Raw genomic sequence first — 25,049 nt, 5'->3', positions numbered from 1 at the left:
CAAGGGGGAGAGGACAGGCATGCTGCCTCTGCCTTGGCACATCTGGCTTGTGTTCCATTTTGGGCAACACATTTTAAGAGGCAGAAGGACGAGCTGCAGAGTGCTTAAAGGAGGGAGACTGGGAAGGAAGCCATGCTATATGAGGATCAGCTGAAAGAACTGGGGGTATTAGAGAGAAGATGGTGGGAAGACACGACTGCTGTCTTTGGATATCTGAGGGAGCAGATGATCTGGGTAGCTGTTGAGGGCCCATGAATGGGAGTTATAGAGAAGCAGTTTTCGGCTCAACGTAAGTCAGAGCTTACGAATCATTTCAGTGGACCAAAAGATGGAAGAGGTTGACTCGGTAGGCAATGAGCTCCCCATCACCTGAAATGTTCACGCATGTGACTGATGACCGCCAGGTGGGGATGACAACTGGGATAAGAAGTGTGACCAGATGACCTGCATGGTCCCTTTTAGCTCAAATATTCTAGGCTTCCTTGCATACTGACCAAGAGAGAAATGATGGACCACATTAACGTAATGTGCACAGATCAGGGTCTGAGAGAGTGGAAAACTTTCATCCCAAGGGTTTTGAGCTAAAGTATCTAATTAGAGTCAATCACTGAGTCCAGTTGTTCAGATCTGACACCTTGGAGTCACACGTGACTCCTCCCTTTCTCTCATTCACCAGTAGCCAAAAATGACCATTCTCACTCTTCAGTATCTCTTGCATTCATCCCCTCCCTCCATTCAGGCAGCTATTAGCCTTGTCCCTCATCACCTCTCACCTGGATCGCTGCAAAGCCTCCCCACTGATCTCCCTGCCTCTAGTCTCTTTCCACTCTAATCCATTCGTTACATAGGTACCAAATGAATATTCCCCAAACCAACGCCTTACTCAAAAATGGCTCCCCATTGCCTCTAGGACAAAACACAAAAATCCTCGGACTGTAATTTAAAGCCCTCCCACAATCTGGCTCCCACCTGCCTTTCTACCTTTCGTGTTAGTCCCTTTTCACACACTCTCTATTCCAGGCAAAGTAGAAAGAGAGTCCATCTTTCTAACGTGGAAATACGTTTACATTGACTGCACATGTGTAACTTACATCAGATTGCTTCCGTCTTTGGGAGGTGAAAGAGGAGGGAGAGAGGGAGAAAAACTTGGAACTCATAATCTCATAAAAATGAATGTTGAAAACCATCTTTACGTGTAATTGGAAAAAAATGCTATTTACTAAAAAAAAAGAAAAGAAAAGAAATTCTGTCTTCTCCCTTTGTGGCTGTACGGGTCTGAACACGCTCCCACAGAAGACCTTTCTTGCTCTCCCCTCCCCCTGGTTATTAGCACTCTCTCCTTCTTGATAGCACTTTGCATGTATTTGACATTTAATCATTTGCATGTATGCTGGCAGCTAGCCCGTATCTCCCCACTGCCCTCTGCGTGACGTTAATTTCCAATTCTTTGTGGACCATAGCATTCCATGCAGATGTGGAATATAGCAGGTGCTGCCACACAACAGCACTAATGGAATGTTGGGCTTTTGTTTCCAAAAGAATCATGGGGTGGGGTTGGGGGGAGAATTAAAGGGACCTTCGCAATCTCCTGAAGGCAATCCGGCTATCTCACCTTCTCCTGTTCAATGCTGAGACCAACTCATTGTCCATCTTTCTGCTTTCCTAGATATATACACACATACATATATACACACATAAATACATTCACACACACACACACACACACACACACATGAATGGACAAATGGTACAGGCCGTCCATCCAAATCTATGTCCTAATCTGGGCAAGGGATGGGAGGCTCTAACGCAGAGCCAATGAGGAACTTTGAAGATGAGCAGAGTAAAAGACGTCATTAGGGAAATGCACGACAGGTGGGCCGCTCTTGTGGTAAGGGATGCCAGGTGAATGGCCAGAATGCTCTAGTGCAGGAGTGTGAAACTTGCAGCCTCGAGGCCACATGTGGCCTTCTAGGTCCTCGGGTACGGCCTTTTGACTGAGTCCAAATTTTATAGAACAAATCCTTTTATTAAGAGGATTTGTTCTGTGAAGTTTGGATTTGGTCAAAGGGCTGCCCTTGAGGACTTAGAGGGCCACATGTGGCCTTGAGGCTGCAGGTTCCCCACCCCTGGTCTAGTGGTACCCTTGAGATGTCAGGAGAAAGCAAAGAAGGCATGTTGAAAGGCCATGAATAAGAGTGTTGCACCGGATGGGAAGGCATGGATAGATTGAGATCTGTGGCACCGGAGGGCACTTCCAAATCAATGAGATCACAGATCCTTGGAGTACCTGAGCACTTGAGAGCACATGTGTTGCAGCCCCTTGCTAGAATGGAAACTCCTTGAGGGCAGGCACTGTTTCATTTTCTATCTTTGTATCCTCAATGCCCAGCACTGTGCAATACACATGGCAGACATTCAATAAATATTTGTTGAATTGAACTGAATGACTTGGGTGACTGTTGGAAGTTTTTCCTGTCCTGTGGAGCTGTCATCTCTCTTCCTGATCCTTTGACTCTTTATTCTGCCAGCTGGGGCCAAGCAGAAAAAACTGGCTCATTCTCTACCGCCTACAAACATTCCCGTTCTCCCTGATCCTGGAAAAAAAACCCCTCACTTGATCCTTCCATCCTTGCTATCATCCCATATCTCTTCTGCCCTTTGTAGCTGAACTCCTCAAAAAGACCATCTATTTTCTCTCGTCTCACTCTCTTCTTAAACCCTTACAATGTGGTGTCCAACCTTATCATTCCACCAACACATCTCTCTCCAAAGTTACTGATGATCTCTTCGTTGCCAAATCCAATAGTCTTTTCTCAATCCTCATTCCCCTTGACCTCTCCCTAATCTTTGACACTGTTGATCTCTCTCCTCCTTGACACTTTCTTCTCTCTTAGGTTTCCAGGACACCCCTGTCTTCTGGTTCCCCTCCTACCTAATGGACTGCTTCTTCTCAGTCTCCCTTTCTGGATCTTCCTCCAGACCACGCTCTCTAACCATAGGTGTCCCTCAGGGTCTGTCCTGGGCCTTCTTCTCTTCTCCCTCTATACTATTTCAATTGGAGATCTCATCAGCTCCCATGGATTTAATGACCATCTCTATGCTGATGATTCTCAAATCCTGCCCCAGCCTCTCTGCTGATCTCCAATGTTGCATCTCCAACTGCCTTTCAGACATCTCAAACTGGATGTCTAAGAGACTTCTTAAACTCAATGTGGCCAAAACAGAACTCATTATTTACCCCCCTCCAATCCTTCTCTGTCTCCTACCTTTCCCTATTATTGTAGAAAGTGACTTCATCCTCCCAGTCCCTCAGGCTCCCACCCAGGAGTCATCCTGGAGTCCTCACAATCTCTACCCCACCCCCCCACATCCAGGCTGCTGCCAAGGCCTGCTGTCGACTTCATCTCTAGACCATCTCTTGAATATGCCCCCTTCTCTCCTCTGACACTGCCATCACACTGGTGCAGACCCTTATCACTTCACACCTGGATTATCATATTAGCTGTGGGTGGGTCTGCCTCCCTCAGGTCTCTCCCCCACTTCAATTCATCCTCTATTCAGCCACCAAAGTGATTTTCCTAAAGCACAGGTCACCCCCCTACTCAATAAACTCCATAGGCTCACTATGACCTTCAGGATCCAATACAAAATGTTCTGTTTGGCATTCAAAGCCCTTCCTAACTTAGCCCCCTCCTGCCTTTCCAGACTTCTTACTCCTTACTCTCCTTCACGTACCTTCATGTACCAATGACTCTGGATTCCTGGATGTTCCAGAAAGAAGACTTTCCATGTCTTGACTCTGGGCATTGTCTCTGGCTGTCTTCATCCCTGGAACACTATCTCTCCTGTTCCCTTTAAGTCCGAACTAACATCCTGCCTTCTACAGGAAGTCTTCTTAACCCTTCTTCATTCTAGTACCCTCCCTTTGTTAATTGCTGAGTTGTTTTCAATTGTGTCTGACTTCTCGTGACCCCATTTGGGGTTTTCTTGTCAAAGATACTGGAGTATCTTTGTTTGTCAGTTCCTTCTCCAGCTCATTTTGTATATAAGGAAACTGAGGCAAAGAAGGTTGAGTGACATGCCCAGGGTCACATAGCTACTAAGTGTCTGAGGCTGGATTTGAACTCAGGAAGATAAGTCTCCCTGACTCCAGGCCTGGTACTCTATCCATTGAACCATCATTTTCCTATGTATCCTGTCTACAGCTTTTTTAGTATATGTTTGCATGTTGTCTCTCTCATTAGACTGTAAGCTCCTTGAGGGCAGGGATTGCCTTTTGCCCTTTTTTTTTTTATCCTCAGTGCTTAGCACAGTGCCTGGCACATAGTAGATTGATTGCTACTACTCTAGTGCAGGCCCTCATCACTTCACCCTGGACTATTGTAACAGCCCTTTTCCATGTGGTAGCCCTTCAGGTAATTAAAAGCAGTAGTCATTTCTCCCCCTCCCCCAATAAGTATGTCCTTCACCAAAGGAAATATCACTTCCCTCCTCTTTCCTTTAACTTATCCTCATAGGATCATGGGGGATGGGTGGGTGGGTGGGGGAGGTTGGTGAGCAACATACTAATACTCCTACCCCCTCCCCCCATGCAAGTTAGGCAAATTTTCCCATAAAAGGTATGGAAATCATCCTTGAGACTTCATTGGTTCAGAGGATGAAAGGCCCAGGCTTTTGAGATCATTCCCTGGTAGTCTGAGTACAAAACAACAAGGAGGTGCACGCCACAGGCAGCCTCTGATGTTCGGCTGATGGATCACAACGAGAAACTGAAAGGCAGGGGCTCTTTGCTTGGCCGAGTCAACTTAGGGGGTCCTCAACGCTGATCCTTCTGCAATGGCTAAGTAAAATCTCTTTTTGCTATTTGTTCAAAGATCTGGGAGGATCTCCTTTTGTTCCAATATCAAACATAAGCCCTCAGGGGCCTGGCTCCAGCCCAGAATGGGGGGCTTCCAGTTCCCATTTCAGCCTGTTTGATCCCTAGCTTGTCATCATTCATCTAAAAATGCATTTTGATGAGAATGGTTTTGGCGATGTTATGGAATTATACAGGAGCCTGCCAGAAGGTAGCCATAACTCTGAGGGTCAGTGGGGCCCATGTTACAAAAAGTAAATACTTTCCAGTCCCCCATCTGCAACACAGCTTTTTTCTATTTGCATCAACCAACAGGACTTCACTCAGTTATTCCTCAAGAAAGAAAATGGAACATTGGAAATGCAAAGTGGTTTTGGGGGCTATCTGAAGAGAGATCTATGAGCCCACCTGGAGCCATTTAGGAAGCCCACCAGGAGGACTGAATTAAAATTATGCACTTTCAAATGGATCAAGGATGTTATTTATCCATGCTGAGAGGAAGCTGTGGGCTCACATCCCTGCTGATGCAGCCATGGCCAGATGCGTCTGCAGCTGGCTCTGATCAGTGGGAAGGCACAGAAATCTCCAGGCACCCCTATCTCAGCAGAAGAGGGCCTTCCTCAAAGGATTCTGAGATCAAGGGCAAAGATGGAGGTGGAAGGGGGAGGGTGAATGAAGACATAGCTCACCACCCACTTTAGAAAGGGGAAGTTATTACATCAGGCCCAGCCAGAGGGAAGGCTAGTGAGTGGATGGAAAGAAACTTGGATTTTATGACTCAGTTCATCCCCCAGGGGATTTGAAGATGGCTGGATGAGATGCCCAAACAACATTCTAGCCATGAGAGTTTTCCCATTTTGGAAGCTCAGCAAAATACTGACAGCATTCTCGTGACGCCCAGAGCACTGAACCCCAAATTGTCCTGTGTTGCCAGATGATTCATTTTTCAGCCCCTAAAATATGTTACAAGCCTCTTGTTTCTGAGACACAGTTCAGTAGAGTGGATGGAGCAGTAAAGACACCTGGCTTTGAGACCTGGCTGTGCCACCAGCTAGGTGTGTGTTTGTTGGCAAGCTTGAGCCTCTGTTTCTGTGTCACTAGAATAGGGATATATAAAACCTGTAGCACAACTTCCCAAGGACAATGTGGGGAAAGCTTTTAGTAAATCCTAAATGCTTCAGAAACATGAACTACGAAAGTGTATTTCTTCTTTTTTCTAACAATGAAAGCCATCCAACTGTGGAAACAACCCATCTTCCACAAACCTGCCAAAGTGGTTTTCTTAAAGGGTACATTTAACCATGTCATCCCCCAACTCAATAAACCCTGGTGGCTCCTTATTGGCTTTAGGATAAATCAGGGGTGGAGAACCTGTGGTCTGGAGGCCACATGTGGCCTTCTAGGTCCTGAAGTGCGGCCCTTTGACTGAATCCAAACTTCACAGAAAAAATCCCCTTAATAAAAGGATGTGTTCCATAAAACTTGGATTCAGTCAAAAGGCTGCACCCAAGGACCTAGAAGGCCACATGTGGCCTCCAGGCCACAGGTTCCCCACCCCTGTGATAAACTATCGACATCTTTGTTTGGGTTCTAAAACATGACCTGGCCCCTACCTCTCTTTCCAGATTAGTTAAGTTTTAATAGCTTAAAACTACATTAAGACTTTTGGAACATCCCTTATATTACTCCACTTCCTGTCCACTGTGGTCCAGCTAGACTGGCCTTCTCTCTCTGTTCCTTCACTCAACTCCTCCAACACTGTACATATCTTGTATGAACAATTATTTACATGATGTGAGCTCCTTGAGGGCAGGGACCATGTTTTTGCTTTTCTTTGTATCCTCAGCATTCAACACAGTGCCTAGTACTCAGCAGGTGCTTAATATATGCTTGTTGACTATTGACTGATTCCATTTTCTCCTTTGCACCGGCCACCCTCCATGCTTGGAATGCCCTCTCTTCTCTTTTCACCTCCTACCAAACTGACTTCAAGCACCACTTTCTGCATGAAACCTTTCCTGATTCCCCTCCCCCCCACCCCCACTCCAGATCTTAGGGCTCTCCTCTCCCTATTATATATTACATGTATGGGTCGGTATGTATGCAGATACATATACACACATACATATATACATACATCTCTCCCTCTCTCTCTCTATATACACATATATATGTAGAGAGATGGATAGATGGATGGATGGATGGATGGGTGGATGGATGGATAGATAGATAAATGTCCATAGACAGATGCTTTCTCCTCCTGTGGAATGTAAACTTCTTGAGAGCAGAGACTACTCATTTTTTGTCTCTGCATCCCTAGTGCCTGGCCCAGTGCCTGGCACATAGTAAGCACTTAAGAGATGAATGTTGATTCATGGGCCGCCTCAGCAGCAGTTATTTCCATGAATCCCCAATAATAAGCATTGTTCTGTGGAAAGTTTGTCATTTACAACTAACATTCTGTAAAGGCAAGTGTGTAAGGCCTAGAATTATCTCTGCAGGGTGAACAAAGGCTTCAGAGGTACAACGGCCCAATGAGTAACATGTAATTTATGTTAATTTCCTGTAATGGCCTGAACCAAGAATTGGTCCTCTTAGTTGAACAACAGCACAGAAGGTCATAAAAAATTGGCCGGTGGTTTCTACTTAGCTTGTGGGGAGGGGACTGAATGACCACGGAGACAGAAGAGAGCATTTCAGGAATGTATTTCATTGGCTCCTTTAAAAGGATGGTTTGTGGGGCTGTGTAGAATGGCTTCAGAGAGTGTTCATAAAAAAAAAATAGACAGATTATTAACAAGTACATGGAAGAATGCTCTAAATCACTAATAATAAAAGAAATGCACATTAAAACAATCTTGGGGTTTCGTTTGTCATCCAGAAAACTGACAAAGATGACAAAAAGATGGGAAGAGTGAATGTTGGAGGGGTTATGGGAAGGCACGCTGGTACACTGTCGGTGGAGCTGTGAATCAGTACAACCATTTTGGAAGACAATTCGGAAATACACAAATAAAGTGACTAAAATGTCCACAGCCTTTGACCTCGAGATTCCATTAATGGGCTTCTTCCCAGAGTGCACTGATAAGTGATTTATAATTGGCTCTCTGAAAAAGCATAATATACTTCTAAGTTTAATCTGCATTATTTATGTTTCCTCCATCATTTTCTTAGACAATCAATAAAACAAATATATTAAAATAAAATAAAATAAATCAACAAAATAAAAAATTAAATCCTGATCTAGCATTTGCTGATTTCCAAGGTGTCAAAGGTCACACTGAACATTTAACAATCGGCTAGTGAGCTGGCATGAGCTGGTTCTAGCACATGCCTGCTTATATCCTGAGGAGGCCACTGATGAAAAGAAAGTACACCAAAGTATTTATAGCAGTAATCTTTGTGATAGCAAAGAATTGGAAACAAAGTAGATGTCCACTGGCTGGGGAATGGCTAAACAAATTGTGGTACAGGAGTGTAATGGAGTATTTGTTATTTTTCAGACGTTTCAGTTGTATCAGACTCTTCATGACCCCATTTGGGGTTCTCTAGGCAAAGATACTAGAGTGGTTTGCCATTTTATTCTTCAGCTCATTTTATAGATGAGGAAACTGGGGCAAACAGGGTTAAGTGACTTGCAGAGGGTCACACAGCTAGGAAGTGTCTGATGTGGAATTTGAATTCAGGTTTTCCTGATTCCAAGCCCAATACTCTATTCATAGTGCTACCTAGTGGCCCAAATGGAATGTTACTGTGCTGTAAGAAATGTACATGGTCTGGTGATGAATACAGAGAAGCATAGGAAGATCTATAAGAACTGATGCAGAGGAAAGTAAGTAGAATTAAGAGAACAACAGATTCAATGGCTACAACAATGTAAATGGAAAGAACAACCAGACACAAAGGAAAAGTGAATGTTGCAAAATGAGAAAGAACAAATATAGCTGAAGAGAAGAGATTTGAGAAGGCACCCCCAGCCCCGTCCTTTTTGCAGAGGGGGGAGATAAACAAGCGCTGTGCACCGTACAAATGTTCAGACTTCTTTCAGGGCATTGATCGGTTATGTTGTTTTTCTTCTTTTTTTAACCTTGTTAAAATGCTATTTGTTATATAGGATGGTTTTTGGGGATGGTTCAGGATACTAACGGGAGGAAACTGTGATGATAAAAAAAAAGACATCAATAAATACTTTTTAAACAAAACCCCAACGTGACAAGTGGCCATCTTTTCAGCAAGAAGTGCTTATCAGGAGGTCATTGGTCGCAGAAGGGATCTTAGAGGTCATCTAGCCCAATCTCATTATATAGAGAAGGAAACTGAGGACCTGAAAGGCTAAACAATTTGTCCCCTTCTAGAACAATGATGTCAAACTCAAATAGAAAAGGATCCCTGTGGGCTACCACAAATTAACGTTATCCATGTCATATTGTGTTTTTATTTACTTTGTTAAACATTTCCCAATGACATTTTCATCTGGGTTCTGGCTGGGGAGTTTCGTGGGCCCTGTAGAGCCCTACCAGCATGAGTTTGACACCTCTTGTCCAGAAGGAAATAACAGAGATGGGATTCACATTCAGGTTTTCTGATCCCAAACCTACAGCTTTTCTCACTGTACCACAATCCCTCTTAGATGATGCCCCCAACCCACTCTGGCAGGAAGCACTTTTTTTTATTGATTTATTTTGATTTATCAACAATCACTTCCATATGCTTTTGAGTTGAAAATTTTTCTCCCCCTTCTTCCCCCCCAACCTCCCCAAGATGGCGCACAATCTGATATAGGCTTTACATTTACATACCCATTATACATATTTTCACATTAGTGAAGTTGTAAATAAAAATTAAAACCAATAGAAGGAACCATCAGAAAGATGAAACAAAACTCAACAGAAGGTAAAAATGCAGGAAGCATTTTTAGGGAATTAAAATGCAGCATGGTGTAGAGGATAGAGAGCTGGTTTCAGAGTTCAAGTCTTGGGTTTAAGTTCTGACTCTGACACATCCTCGAAAATCACTTAACCTCTCAGTGCTTCTCTCTAATCAATTAACTAACTAGCATTTATTTAGGGCCAGGCACTAGAGATATAAAGACAAAAAGGAAACAGACCCTTGACCTCAAGGACCTCATATTCTAATGGGGGAGACATCCCTTACACATGTAGATGTAGTCAAAATGCATAAAAAGTTGAGATACGGTTGTCTCAGGAGGGAGGCCTTTGCAGCAGAGGGGCCAGAAAAAGAATCTATCCAGAGAAAGGACTGATAAATGACGTATATATAGAATGATTTCACATATATATACATATACATATGTATACACACATACACACACACATACTTGTGTCTAATGGTAGCCATCTCTAGGGCAGGATGGGGCAAGTGGGAGAAGGAAGAAAAAAAGAAAAAAGTTACATGATAACTTTATTATATATTTAAAAGGAATAGCAAGTTGTACATAATAGATTTGCAATTTCATATGCAATCATCTTTATTCTACTATGTTATGGAAATTCTTGTTTTATTTTATAAATTAAAAATAAACTATAGATATTTTTTCAAAGGCAAAAAGAAAAGTGGTATTGGAACTGAATGGAAAGAAATCAGGGATTCCAGGAGGTGGTGATGAGGAGGGAGAGCACTGGAGACATGGCAAGGGAGTGTCATGGGAGAGGAACAGCAACTAGGCCCACACAGATGAACTATAGAGTATGAGGAAGGAAGGAAGGTATAAGAAGACTAGAAAGGTAAGAAAGAGACAGGCTGGGAAGAGCTCTGAATGCCAAATAGAGGAGTTTATAGTGGATCCTACAGGTAATAGGGAGCTACTGGAATTTATTGAGTAGGGGAGTGACATGTCAGGCCTGAGCTTCAGGAAAATCACTGTGGCAGCTGGATTGTAGTGGGGGATGGAATTGAGGCAGGGAAACCAATTAGGGAGTTGTTGTAATAGTCCAGACGAGAGGTGATAAGGGCCCACACCAGGGTCGGGGCTGTACGAGTGGAGAAAAGCAAATGGGTGTGAGAGATGTCATGGAGGCAGAAACATCAAGATGTGGCAAATGAGTGGACAGTCGGGATGAGTGGGAGTGGGGAGTTGAGGATGGATGACTGGAAAGATGGCGGTGCTATTGACAATTACAGGGAAGTTTGGAAGAGTGATAACTTTTGGGGGGAAGATGATGAGTTCTGTTTTGGCTTGTTGAATCTGAGATGCCCACAGGACATCCAGGTCAAGATGTCCAAAGAGGCAATTGGTAATTCATGACTGGAACTCAGGAGAGGAAAGAGAACTCGAGCTCTAGATCTGGGATAGATCATCTGCATAGAGAAGATAATTAAATATGTAAAAGCTGATGAGGTCATCAAATGAGAGATTATGAGAAGAAAAGAGAGTCTAGGACAGAGCCTTGGGGGACGCCCAAAGTTACTGGAGGGGGGGGCCTGGATGAAGATCCAGCAGAGGAGACAGAGAAGGAGCGGTCAGAGAGGTAGGAAGGAAGACTACTATGTTAAAGAAGAGTTGTCATTCTGCATTAGCAAAGGGAATTTCCTCATGAGGGAGTTCTATACATCAATGAAATCACAGGATTATAGAAAAAAATGCAGTACATTCAGATGGCTGATGGGATTGAAAGAGTTTAGGATAAGGACCTGGAAAGTCTGGGTTCTTCTCCCATACTTCTGCCACTAGCTAGATGTATGACCTTAGGTAAGTAATTTTTTCTAGGCCTCCATTTCCTCCTCTGTAAATCTAAAATAGGGCCACTAGGTGGCGCCATAGTACACCGAATACTGGGCTTAGCATCAGGAAGACTCATCTTCCTGAGTTCAAATCTGGACTCAGACATTTACTAGGTGTGGGACCCTGGGCAAGTCACATCACCCTGTTTCACTCAGTTTCCTCATCTGTAAAATGAGCTGGAGAAGGAAACAGCAAACCACTCCAGTACCTTTGCCAAGAAAACTTCAAATAGGGTCACAGAGAGTTGAACATGACTGAAAAACAACTTAAAACCAACAAAAATGAGAAAAATAACACTTGCACTACTATACTCGAGCGTGTACATGATTCAGTGCTTGGCACCAAATCTGGTCTGGCACACAATGCTAATAAATGCTAGTTGACTGACTATATGATCAACAAATTCAAAATGGACCTCTTTATCTTTCTTCCCTCTTCCTAATTTCCCTATTTCCGTCAAAGACACCACATCCTTTCAGTCACTCGGGTTCCCAATCTTGGAGTCACCGGCGCCTTCCTTTTCCTTCCATGCCCTGTACCCATCCAATCAATCGCTCAAATTCTGTTGATTCTACCATCAGGGAACCTTGTGCCCTTTCATTTGTCTGTACATAATTGGCCACACTACACCTTGCCTTAACTCCTGCAATAGTTATCTAATTAGTCCTCCTGCCTCCAATCCAGCCTCCAAACAGCGGCCAGGCAGGTATTTTTAAAGAACAGTTCTGACCAGGTCATTCCCCAGCTCAGGAAGTTGGTGTGGCTCCCCATTGCCCCAAGGAGTTAGGAGTTTTAGGAGCCATGACCCAGGGCCGTGTCAGTCTGTCACCTGCAGGAAGAAGCAGAGAATAAAAATAGACAACATGGAAGAGCGAGTTTTGGAGAGATGAGTTGGGTTCAATGGTTAACTCCTCCAATGAGCCCTCTGTCTGGTTCTCTGGTCCTTTACTGGCCTATTCACATTCATAAGACGATTTTCCTGCTTGTTTCAGCCTTGGAGATTTTGAAATCTGAAAAAACCTGATGCTGCCCTGGCCCAGGCACTTCTTCTGTCCTCTGTCATTGGGCCACGAAGACAGAGGCCCCCGTCAGGAGCTGGAAGATGATGCTTCCTCCTATTCTGCCACTCCCTCTTGAAGAATCTTCTGTGGCTCCCCACTGCCCCTAGGATAAGATGCAGACTCCCCGGCTTGGCCTTTAAAGCCCTTCACCACTTGACTCCCATTTACCCTTCTGGCCTTATTTCATGACGTAGTGAAGCAGCATCTACTCACTACCCCAGTCACTCTGGGTCGCTAGCTGCGCCCAACACACGACGTTTCATTTCTCGCCTCTGTGAAGGACATGGCGCCTCCTCACTTCCACCTCTTAGACCAGTTGGCTTCTTCAAGAGACATCTCTGGTGCTGCCTCCTACAGGAGGTCTTTCCCTGATCCCTCCCTGCCCCAAGTGAGGGCTTGAAATCACTTTGAATGACTTTGTATCTACTTAGCTCTAGGCATGTTGCAAGCTCCGAGGAGAATGTAAGCTCCTTGAAGGCAGGGACTATTTTGGCATTGGTTTTCTGTATCCCCAGTGCCTGCCTGGTACATAATGGTATTGTCATTCAGTCATTTCAGTTGTGCCCGACTCTTCACGACCCCGTTTGGGGTTTTCTTGGCAAAGATCCTAGAGCAGTTTGCTGTTTCCTTCTCAAGATCATTTTACAGATGAAGAAACTGAGGCAAACAGGGTGAAGTGACTTGCCCAGGGTCACACAGCTGGTAAACGTCCGACGCTGGATTTGAACTTAGGTCTTCCTGACTCCAGGACCACCTGCCTCCAAATAGGCCCTGAATCGCTGTGTATTGAATGGAATTGACTCCATAGAGATGACAGAAAGCCTTCCTGGCCTACTCCAGTGGCTAGAGAGATTTCTCCCCCTTTTAATGATCTGGCAGTGCAGTGAATTGTTAGATTTAGAGTCAGAAATCCCAGCTAATAATAATAGTTAGCACTTCCATAGCACTTTAAAGCTTGCAAAGCACTTTACAAATATTACCTCATTTTACTCTCACGACAATCTCGAGACGTAGGTGCCACTATCATCTCGATTTTATAAATGAGGAAACTGAGGCATACTCTTTCCCCATAGGTGGTGATTGCCTAGCTTTGTTTAATTACTGGCATGTGTAATAAGGAGAGGATTGGATTTGGGGTCAGGGAAATCTGGGTTAAAATCCCACCTGTGGCACTATATAGGACCCTGAGCAAATCACTTAACCTCTGCTTCAGTTTCCTTATCTGCAAAATGGGGATAAATAATAGTACTGCCTCTCGGGGTTGCTGTGAGGATCAAATTAGACATTTGTAAGGCATTTTGCCAACCTTAAGGTACTATAGAAATGGTAGCTATTAGCTCTCTAAGCCTCAGTTTCCTCATTTGTAAAATCATGATATTAGTACTTGTGTCCTCATAGTTAATATGAACATTGAATGATATAATATACATAAAGAATTTTACAAAGCTCAAAGTGCTGTATAAATGTGAGCTATTAATAGTTGACATTTACAATAATTAAATAAATTGATACAAATATATAAGAATTAGAACCTTTCCCAAGGAGATAAGTGGTTAAAGGGTAGGGAACAGGCAGTTTTCAAAGGAAGAAATCCATGCTATCAATAATCATATGGGAAAAATGCTATAAATCATTAATAACCAGAGCTCTTCTCTAATTATTCATTAAAACAACACCAAAGTTTCACTTCACATACCCATGAGATAGGCAAAGATGACGAAAAGAGGAAATGGAAACTGCCAGGAGGGACTGTGAGTGGAAGACAAGCACACTTATACATTGTTGGTAGAGCTGTGAATTGGTTCAGCTATTCTGAAAAACAATTTGGAACTATAGCCAAAAAGTCACTCAACTATCCATATTCTTTTCCCAAAGATAGAGGGAAAGGACCTATTCACGGAATTTTACAGCAGCCCTTTTTACTATAGCAAAGAACTGGAAACAAAGCCAGTGCCCATCAGTTGGGGAATGGCCAAACACATCATGGTACAACAGATGTAAAGGAATGTTATTGTGCTGTGAGAAATTAGGAATATGATAACTGGGAGAAACCTTGTATGAAAGAATATAGAGTGAAATGAGTAGAATCAGGGAACAATTTACAGGATCACCACAATGCAAATACTACAAAATTACCAAAAATACAACTTTGAAAGACTATGCAGCTTTGAGCAAGGCAGTGATTCATCATGGCTTCAGAAGACTGAGGATGAAACACTCTACCCACATATTAGAAGAAAAGTGATGGACTAAAGGTGAAGAATGAGACATGCATTTTCAAATCTGATGGCCAAAAGCTTTGTCATTTGCTTTGCATGACTCTAGTCATTTGTTATAATGGAGGGCAGCTAAGTAGCACAGTGCCCAGAATACTGAACTTGGAATCAGGAAGAACTGAATTTGAATCCTGCCTCAGACACTAGCTGTGTGACCCTGGGCCAGTCACTTAACTTTTCTAGGCCTTAGTTTCCTCATCTGTAAAATGGAGATAATAATAGCACCGACTTCCAGAACTATTATGAGGATAAAATGAGGTAACATATGTAAAGGGCTATTTAATAAATATTTATTATCTATTTATATTAATTATTACATTATTTGATAAATAATGTAAATAGTAGCTATTATTTTATTTGGATAGCGATACGAGTTAGCGGGATATGAAAAGATGCAAAAAGATTAAAAGAACATCAATAAGATATTTAAAAATACACAAAAGAAAACAAGAAGATTCTGAAGGGGACACAAGCGAAACCATTTTGTTACCACTGTGTTAAATTTAATACATACTTAAACCCTATGTGACCAAAGTTTATAGTTTCATATACAATTCTCTTATTTTGCTTTTCTGAAATGCTTCTGTTGATTAATGATGGTTAAGTTCGTTTAATATTGTTTTAGGTGGGATATAACATGGGCAGCATTAGTTGCTGATGGCCAAGTCCTTCAATACTAGTATCATGCCATAAGATATCCCATGCTTGCATTCCCCAGGTGCCCTAAGCCCTTAGACTAGGGTGGAACTCACAGCATAAATTCCAAGAGTGGGTCCATCTGTAATCCATATGGACCATGGGCTGCTATTATTTACTCGCTCCACACTCATGTGTCATGTTAGATGTTCATCACTGAGCAATCTTTCTAGGTGATAGGGGCTTGAGCTCAATCACCAGAGCTCAGATATATGACTCAGTCCAATTTCTAAGGCATCATGGTTCAGATTCCTTCTTAGGTATACCTTGTATCCTGGCTCTAAATTAACAAATGACTATATACAGACACCAGGAGGAAACAGAGGCATGCCACGTGAGCATATGACTGTATTCCCAAGGTGATCAGCAGCCAGGGCCATCTTGAACAAATAGAAAATAATGGAAAGACCATTTAAACCACCACAATGGCTGCTGTAAGTTTCTTGAAACCATACCAACTATTTATTCCAACACTGTTCCATATACTTCACTTACTCTCACAAAAGAAGAACTAGTTTGACAAATGTACTCTAGTACTTCATGCATAACACATCTAATTTAAAGACCTATTCTTCTGTGATTTGGGTACACACACAGCTTTTGAAACTCACCTTTGATCCACAGCCCCAGCTGTGTTCCTTCACCCCAACTTCCAATATCATAAGAGTCACAATTCACAGCCTCTACAGCTTTGGGAGAGTATGTGAAGTCATCATTTACCCAATGAGATTTGGTGCCTCCAACTCTACTCAGAAGAGTTAGGCCTTTATCAGCCTCCATCTGAACCTCCAGCTTTCAAGAACTGGAGATGCCACTCCAAAATTCCAACTCAGATTGGTGCGGCAACTTGGTATATATGCTAAGAGGTCACCAGCCTTTCTATAAGTAAAGGAGCGTCAGTCTCTTTTTTCTTCCTATGTGCGTCCTGCTGTGCCAGTAAAGAAGAGAGCCCCTTTCTGGATTGTTTTGTGGGAGGCTTTGGTTATCATCCATTTGCATTCAGCTGAATAAGACTCACCTTTCTCCTGAGCCATCTCTTGCAAACAGAAGTAAATGACTCTCGCTCCCAGGCTGAAGCCAATCAAAGTGACAGGTCGTCTACCCTTAGAAGGAACAGAAGAAGATCATGGGTTAGAATATATTCAAAGAATGTTGGATCTGATAGAGAGTTTAGAATATAGACTTTTGAATTTTGAAGAGATGTTAGAACATGGAAATCATAGTTAGAAGGAACCACTTAGAACACAGAATTCTGGATATGGCAGATGCTTCAGAATGTAGAATGTGGAAGCCGGACTAAAGACATTCAATGGGGAGCACCTCATCACTTCTCCAGGAAGGCCATTCCACTTTTGGACTGCTCTAATTGGTATGAAGTTTTCCCTAACATACCTACATTTTTGTAACTTCTACCCACTGCTACTGGTTTTGCTGTCTGGGATGAAAGAGAACAAATCTACTCCTTTTCTATGACAGCCCTTCAAAGTTTTGAAGACAGTTACCCCATCCCCCACTAAGTCTCCTCTGTGCCAGACTAAATGTCCCAGACTAAATTTAGTCTCCAGACTAAATTTCTTTGATGGATTGTGTTTTTCTGAATACTCTCCAGTTTATGAATGTCTTTCTTAAATTACTTCCCTATTCTGGAAATTATGCTGCTCTTAATGTGGTCCAAACATTTCTAGCTACTATAATACACTGTTGACTCACATTGAACTTGTGTGTACAGTTGTTTTTCAGTTGTAACCCCATTTGGGGTTTTCTTGGCAAAGATACTGACATGGTTTGCCATTTCCTTCTCCAACTCATTTTACAGATGAGGAAACTTAGGCAAACGGGATTAAGTGACTTGCCTAGGGTCACATAGCCAATAAGTGTCTGAGGCCAGATTTGAACTCAGGAAGAAGATCCAGACTCCAGGGCCAGCGCTCTATCTACAGCACCACCGAAATTACAGACCATTAAAATCTTCAAGGATTTTCTGGCAAAGCACTTGTTCCTGTACTTCTAAAGTTGATTTTCTGAACCCAAGTAGAAGATTTTACACTTATCTCTACTGAATTTCATCTTATTAGATTCGGCCCAGTGCCGTCCTGTGTTAAGGGTTTTTTTTAATATTCATTCTATCTTCCTTTGTGTTAACTATACCTTCCACCTTTAAATTTGATGAGCCTTTATCTGAGTCATTGATAAAAATGTTGGCTAACTTTCCACCAAGCACAGACCCTGAGGCTCTCCACTGATGACCTCCTCTACCAAGCCTACGATGAACCAGTAACAATTAACTACTTTTGAGTTTGACCATTTAACCAGTTCTGAACTGATACTTTATCAAATCCTTTGTTAAACCTAGGTTATCCATATCTACATTATTTCTCCCATCTACCAGTTTAGTAACACTGTTAAAAAAAGAAATGAAGTTAGCATAGCATGATTTGTTCTTCATGAAGTCATGTTGGCTCTTTGTAATCACTGTTTCCCTTTCTGGATGCTCACTAACCATCTTTTTCATGATCCAGTCTAGAATTTCCCCAGCAATCAAAGCCAGCTCACTAGCCTGTAGTTTGCAGATTTTTCTTCCTTCTTTTTATTTTTTTGGAACATTAGGATATTTGTCTTTCTCCAGTTCTGTGGTTCCTTTCTTTTTTTCCTTCATGGTTTTTAAAAAGAAGAATATAAAACTGTTTATTGACCATTGTTCACCAGTATTTACAATAAAGTAAGCAATATATAGTTGTATAACATTCCAATGACTAAAAATTATTTTTGCCTAAGTCCTATGGAACCAAGGGACCCAAATAATAAAAAGGCTGGTACTATGTATTTAAGGGATGGGTTGGGATAAAGAAAGAGAAACATTCATGTCATTAGTATAGAAGACTACAAAATACTGGTAAGTTGGCTTGCCTACTTATGCCCATAGAGATAAAAATGCAAGCCTGTCAAATATCTACTCTTATTGGAAGAATATTAAGATTCCAGCAGATGGGGATGTTGTTTGTTTTTTGCATCAGCAATACTTGTAGCTTTGAACAAGCAATTACAAGCTTTCTGCATTGACTTTATCACTGAAATAAGCACTTGATACTAAGGAACTATTAACTTCTCTACATTCAAGAAAAACTCCATGATTAAGGGACGCCTCTACTTTCCGAATCAGGAAGTCTAAGTTTTTCTCTTTGAAAATCAAGGCCAAAATGATTCTACTTTTAAGCTTTTTTTCCTTTTAAAGCAAGTTTTGGCAGCATTTACCCATGTTTCTAACCTAGGATTGAAAATTTTCAGACTGGACTCTCATCAAGTGAGAGCTTGGTCTCTGGGATAATGCAAACAAGCTAGCTAACATTTTTATACCCTTTTACAATGAATGGCAGTAATTGTTTTCCACCCTAACTCTGTCCGTCTGTATTACCATTGATAAGGATTTGGAGAGAAAATTTATTTTCCTTAGATCCCTCTTGTAGAAATCTGGAGTGATTTTCACACCCCTTTGGGTCCATAGGGAAGGGGCTCATCACCACCTTAACAGATGCAGGACATTCTTAGAACAGCTCTTCATTCATCTCTACTCCATCCAGCAGGGTTTAAAAATCTTTCTGGTCCGTTCCTAAGTGGTTAGTGTCTGGACTGCAGAGAGCGCAAATCTGATGGGCTGGCCATGTCGTTCAAATGCCAAATGTGTGCTTGCCTAAAAGACTATTTTATGGAAAACTCACCCAAGGGAAGCTCTCACATGGAGGTCAGAAGAAGCAATACAAGGAAACTCTCAAGGTCTCTCTGAAGAACTTTGGAATTGATTCTGAGACATGGGAAACACTGGCACAGGGTTATCCAGCATGGCGTACCCTCATCAAAGAAGGTGCTATGCTCTATGAGCAAAGCAGAATTGCAGTAGCTCAAAAGAAACGTGAGATGTGCAAAATTAGAGACATCTCCACCCCACGTGTTCATGTGGACTATTTGTGCTCAACCTGTGACAGATCCTTCTGAGCTCATGTTGGTCTGACCGGCCAAAGTTGGACACACCGTACCTTGACTCTGACATAGCGATGTCATTTTAGTGCTCCTCAAAAACAAAGGACAACAATCAGTGTTCGGACACTTGGAGACAAAAAAATTTCTGTGGTTTAGGAGGAACTGATTCCTAGACTCACCAGAACCAAGTAATAATAATCAGTTATAATAACAATAATAACAATAACAATAACAATAACGATAGCTAGCATTTATATAGCTCTTTAAGGTTTGCAAAGCACTTCACAAATACTATGTCATTTGATCCTCACAATAACCCTGGGAAATAGGTGGTATTATTATCCCCGTTGCATAGATGAGGAAATTGAGGCAGACAGAGGTGCAGTGACTTGCTGAGGTCACACAGCTAGGAAGTAGCTGAGGACAAATTTAAACCAAGGACTTCCAGACTCCAGGTCTAGGACTCCATCCAGTGTGCCACCTAGCTGTCCAAGTTGCCAGAAGCAATTTTAGGTAGAATTACCTCTAATCATAAAATGTAACTTCTATTAACAAGTTGGGTTTCAAGAGAATGTCAAAATTCTACCCAGACTGGCAATTCTCTTAGGTAAACTTGGGCATACATGGGTTAAACATTTATTTGTTAGGGTTCAGAATAGTGTGAATGGTATTAATAAATATTTGTAAAAGTTTTTCTTGAGTGTGGAGGAAGTTAATTGTTCCTTAGTATCAAATGCTCTTTTCTGGGATAAAGTCAATGCAGAAAACTTACAGTTGCTTGTTCAAAGCTACAGGTGTTGCCAATGCAGAAAAACAAAATTAAACTCCAAATCTCAAACCAATTCAAACAAAAGAAAAACTTAAAAAAATTCATTTCACTCAGCTCTTATAGAATGTAGGTGGTTCCTCACATGACCATTAAACCAAAGAATATAAATGAGATTCAGAGTTTATTAAATATATTTGAATATATACACATATATGTGTATATAAGCATATGTATAAAGGTATACCATTGTGCACATATATATATATATATATATATATATATATATATATATATATATAATTATAGGTACCTAACTACATGTATGTGAATGCATAAACATATATATATACACACACATGTGTCTGCATGTTTATGGTATATATGTATATGTATATTATGTCTACAAAAGCAATGGAAACTATTTTGCTTCAGCTTCTAGAGTACCAGGTCAGTTGGCTTTATAAAAAGCTATGCCTATCTGAGGACACTGCACATTTGATCCTTTTGCTAGCACTGAATTGACCCCATTGGAATCTTTCTACTTCATGAGAAAAGTCAATTCTTCCCTGCTGTCTGCAGCATCACTTCCTCCCTCTGGAATCTAGACCTGGATCTAGCTGTCGGGCCAAGCCTCTCGGTTCATCAGTGAACTTTTTTCCCCTTTGTTGACTGGCTATCATCCACTTCACTCTTAGATAACGATTTTCTATTCCTTCCGTCTTTTCCTCAACAGCCTTTTGGAAATCAAGAAGCTCTTCAATCTAGATCATGTCTATTTCCTCTGGATTTTCACATCTGGTTGGCATCTGTGGATCCTTTTATATTTTAAGAAATATTCTACTTTCCCATTCACTCCTCATCAGTCCTACCCTTTCTCCACCACAAACTCCTTGGGGGCTTCACACCCCTTAATGTTTTACTCTTGTTATTCCATTTCTTTCTCATCCTTTTGATGTCCATAATTATATGCATATATTATATATATGTGTATATTATAAACACACATATATCATATCTATGTATACATATACATATATATCTCTGTCATATGTGTGTATATGTTAATTCTCCCAAGAGCATGTAAACTCTTTGAGAAACACATGATTCTAGATTTAGAGTTAGCAGGGACCTTGGAAGCCATCAAAAAACTACCTCCCAGGGCTCTTTTGAACATAAAATGAGATATTATAATTATATATATGAGATAATGCTATCATATATAATATATAACATTATTATATATAATATATTATATAGCATATATGACATACATGATACATCATATATTATGATACATATTACATATATCAATCATATCTATCTAGGTATATCTATAGACATATATATCTACATATAGATAACATATAGATATTTCCCTATACATAGACATGTAAATCTACATATGGATAATATGAGATAACATAATAAAATGATCTTTGCAAGACTTGAAATGCTATCTCAGTGTTAGCTATTATGTAGTCCAACGTCCTCATTTCACTGATGAGGAAAGTGAGAGCCAAGAAAACCCACAACTCTAATTCCAAATCCAGCCCTCTTTCTACTGTACCCATATCACCACACAAACAAAGGCCTCTATTTTTGTCTTCATATTTTCACACCTAAAATACAAGGCTTTCTATCTATTAGGCATTTAGTAAATGCTTGTTGATTTAAATCTGAATTCAAATTTGTGGCTGCAGGGTGTGTGACTCTGAGTAAGTCACTTAACCTCTGCCTCAGTTTCCTTACCTGTAAAATAGGGATCATAATAGCACCCATCTCCCAGGGTTGTTGTGAGAATCAAATGAGATAATAATTGTAAATCATTTATCACAGTGCCTGGCACACAGTAGGTGTTTAATAAATGTTTGTTTCCCTCCTTCCTCCCTAGAGTGATGGAGGCTGGTTCCTTTCTAATATCAGTCTTTGTGTCCCCTCTTGCTACCCTGGGACAGCCTCATGCAAAAGGGCTGTGTCCACAGGCAAACCTTCCCTTTCCCCCTTCCTTACTGCTCTATCTATAAGCGACAGAACTAGTTTCAGTTCGTGGAAAGTTTGTGGCTACCTGTTGCCGGCTGAGCAGTACATGGGCCAGGTGTTTGCCAACCTCTGCGGACCGGCGAAGGCACACCCCCCAGGGGTTGTCGATGACATTGGCCACAGCGAGGAGGGAAGTTGGCCAAGTCAATGCTGTCAAGATACCTGGAAGAAATAGGGAAAACATCAGGGATGGGAAGCAATCCTTGGGGGAAAACGGTCAGCCTGTGAAGTTGATGGCACTACTCTAAGTCTGAACTGAGTTTTGCCCATTCAAAGACGGACACAGGGCATGACGGTGAATGCCTGTAAGCCCAGCTCCTGGGAAGTCTGAGACTAGCAGATCTCTTAGGCGCTGAAGTTCTGAGCTACAGTGGACTATGCAAATTGGGTGTCTGTATTAAGTTTGGCAATAATAAGGTGAGAGCCTAGGAATGGGGTGCTACCAGGTCGCCTAAGGAGAGGGGAACTGATCCTGGTCAGAAATGGAGCAGGTCAAAGCTCCTGTGACATCAGTGGTGGGATTGGGCCGGGGAGCTGCTACTGTGTACTACCCTGGGTGAGATGGGGAGATGCAGTCTTTAAAAAGAAAAGTCTGAATGATTAAAAGTCTTGGGTTTTATGTATGGAACAAATATGAATAGGAAAGGGCAAGTTAGGAAGGAAATAGTAGAAAAGGATTAGATAGGTCATAAAATCTTAGAGCTGGGAGGGCTCTTAGAACACAGTGTCAGAGCTGGGAGGACCCTTAGAACACAGACTGTCATATCTGGGTGAGGTCTCAGAAAACAGACTGTTAGAGTTGGGAGGGGCTTTAGAACACAGAATGTCAGAGGGGGGAGGGACTCTAGGACACGAGTTCTTAACCTTTCTTCACAGACCCTTTTCCATATTGTGTTTTAAAAATAAATTCATAATTGAAATAAATATTAAATTTGTTAGAAGTTAGTGAAAATAAATATGTAATTTGCCCCCATCCAAGTTCCGCTCTGGAATCTAAGATGGACCCCTGCGGGGCGTGAGGGTCTGTGACCCCTAGATTAAGAAATCTTGCCTTAGAATATAGATGTCAGAGCTGGAAGGGCTTAGAACACAGAACACCAAAGATGAAAGGTTCTTTAGAACAGCATTTCTTAAACTGTGGGTCTCGGCCCCTTATGGGGCTGCAAAAATTTGGCAGTAGTAAAATGTTTCTGAATGCGCGATGAGCAAAGATGAATTAAAAATCCAAGGAGTAATGAATGAGAGGTGTTTCTGGCAGTGCTTGTCGCTGTAGGTGCAGTAACTTCACTGCAGCCTTGGCTTTGAAACACAAAGCAGGCACACTTTGCACTCTGCATGCCCTCAGACCACACAACACCAACCAAAGCTGAAAAGAGTGCAAAAAGTTTGAGAAGCCCTCCTTTAGGACACCAGATGTCAGAGAAAGAAGCCAAAATCAAGGTCAGAAAAAACCTTAGAGTCTAACCTTTCACTTTTACTAATTGGGAAAAGAAGGCCCAGAGTAGTTCACTAACTCGTCCAAGGTCACACACATTGTAAGCAGCAGAGTCAGGTTGGGAATTCTAATCTCTTGGCTCCCTGCCTTCACTAGCTGCAATCTGGCTGGAGAGGTGAGCAAGGGCTGAAGTGCAGAGGGTCTTACCGGATAAGACTGTATATTTCAGGGCTTCTTGAGCCATCATGTTCACAAAGCCATTGAGCAGGGTCTCCAGGGCACTGCCAAGCTCCATCAGGTACTTAGATTCCCAGGCCAGGCAGTACTGCTCACTGCTCCGGGCCATGCTGGCCCAGGGAGTAGTGAACATTCCTAGGGGAAAACCACAGGGACAAACGGTTCACATGGGGAGTGGAGAAGGTCATTGCTGATCCAGAAACAGAAGCATAGGGGCCGGCAGAGGAGACCACAGAGCAACATAACCTGGAGAGGGGTCCATCACCCCCAGCCCAGGTCGGGCAGCTCCTGGAAACCCATGCTTACAACGCAGAATGAAGAGTCAGCAAACCTAGCTACTTGTCCTGGCTCTGCTACTCCAACAAGCATTTATTAAGCCCTTGGTCTCTTCCAGGCAGTGTGTGGGATCCTAAAACCAGGCAGTGCCTGCCCTCATAGAACTCACATTCTATTGGTGAGAATGGGGGTGGGGAGAACAACACTTACATAGGTAAGTAAATACAAAATATTTATAAAATCTAAAGAACAGAAAACAATTTCAGGAGGGGAGTACTAACCATGGGAGGAAAGCAGGTGACTTTTCTAAAGAGTTGGTCTGACCAGGTCACCTCCTTACTTAATGAGCTACAATGGCTCCCTATTATCTCCACGATCAAATAGAAAATCCTCCATTTGGCACTTAAAGCTCTTTATAACCTGGCTCCTTCCTATCTGGTTAGCCTTCTTACACTTTACTTTTCTCTGTGTTGTCTATGATTCAGGTACAGTGGCCTACCTGCAGTTCCTTGAGCATGATAATCCACTTCCCATCTCCATGTCTTTGTACTGGCTGATCCGACAATACCTCAAAGGCTCTCTTTCCACTTTGCCTCTTAGTTTCTACTGACTTTCTTCAAGACCCAGCTCAAATTCTACCTTGTGTAGAAGCCTTTCCAGGCCCCCCTTATTGCTGGTCCCTTCTTT

General features: G+C 42.1%; 1 protein-coding gene across 5 annotated transcripts in view; it reads right to left on the bottom strand.

Moving 5' to 3' along the window:
• Positions 1–25,049, bottom strand: part of TMCO4 (transmembrane and coiled-coil domains 4) — a 113,076-nt gene that overhangs the window by 46,089 nt on the left and 41,938 nt on the right. For 4 of the 5 annotated variants that reach the window (XR_002321801.2, XR_013482533.1, XM_020973122.2 and 1 more), the window contains 3 exons: positions 24,057–24,221; positions 22,440–22,576; positions 16,649–16,733 (listed from right to left, as the gene is read on the bottom strand). Coding sequence is in view for 2 of the 5 variants with exons in the window: in XM_020973122.2 (XP_020828781.1) it covers positions 16,649–16,733; positions 22,440–22,576; positions 24,057–24,221 (387 nt within the window). In the remaining 3 variants the exon portion in view is untranslated. Of the gene's footprint in view, positions 1–16,648; positions 16,734–22,439; positions 22,577–24,056; positions 24,222–25,049 lie in introns of those variants that run through there. The other variant, XR_002321802.2, reaches the window with a different exon arrangement.

The sequence above is a fragment of the Phascolarctos cinereus genome, unplaced genomic scaffold, assembly GCF_003287225.1.
Source record: "Phascolarctos cinereus isolate Bilbo 61053 unplaced genomic scaffold, phaCin_HiC Scaffold_726;HRSCAF=1367, whole genome shotgun sequence".
NCBI classification, from domain to species: domain Eukaryota; kingdom Metazoa; phylum Chordata; class Mammalia; order Diprotodontia; family Phascolarctidae; genus Phascolarctos; species Phascolarctos cinereus.
Note: the sequence above shows the minus strand (reverse complement) of the source record. Positions and strands in the feature narration are given on the sequence as shown.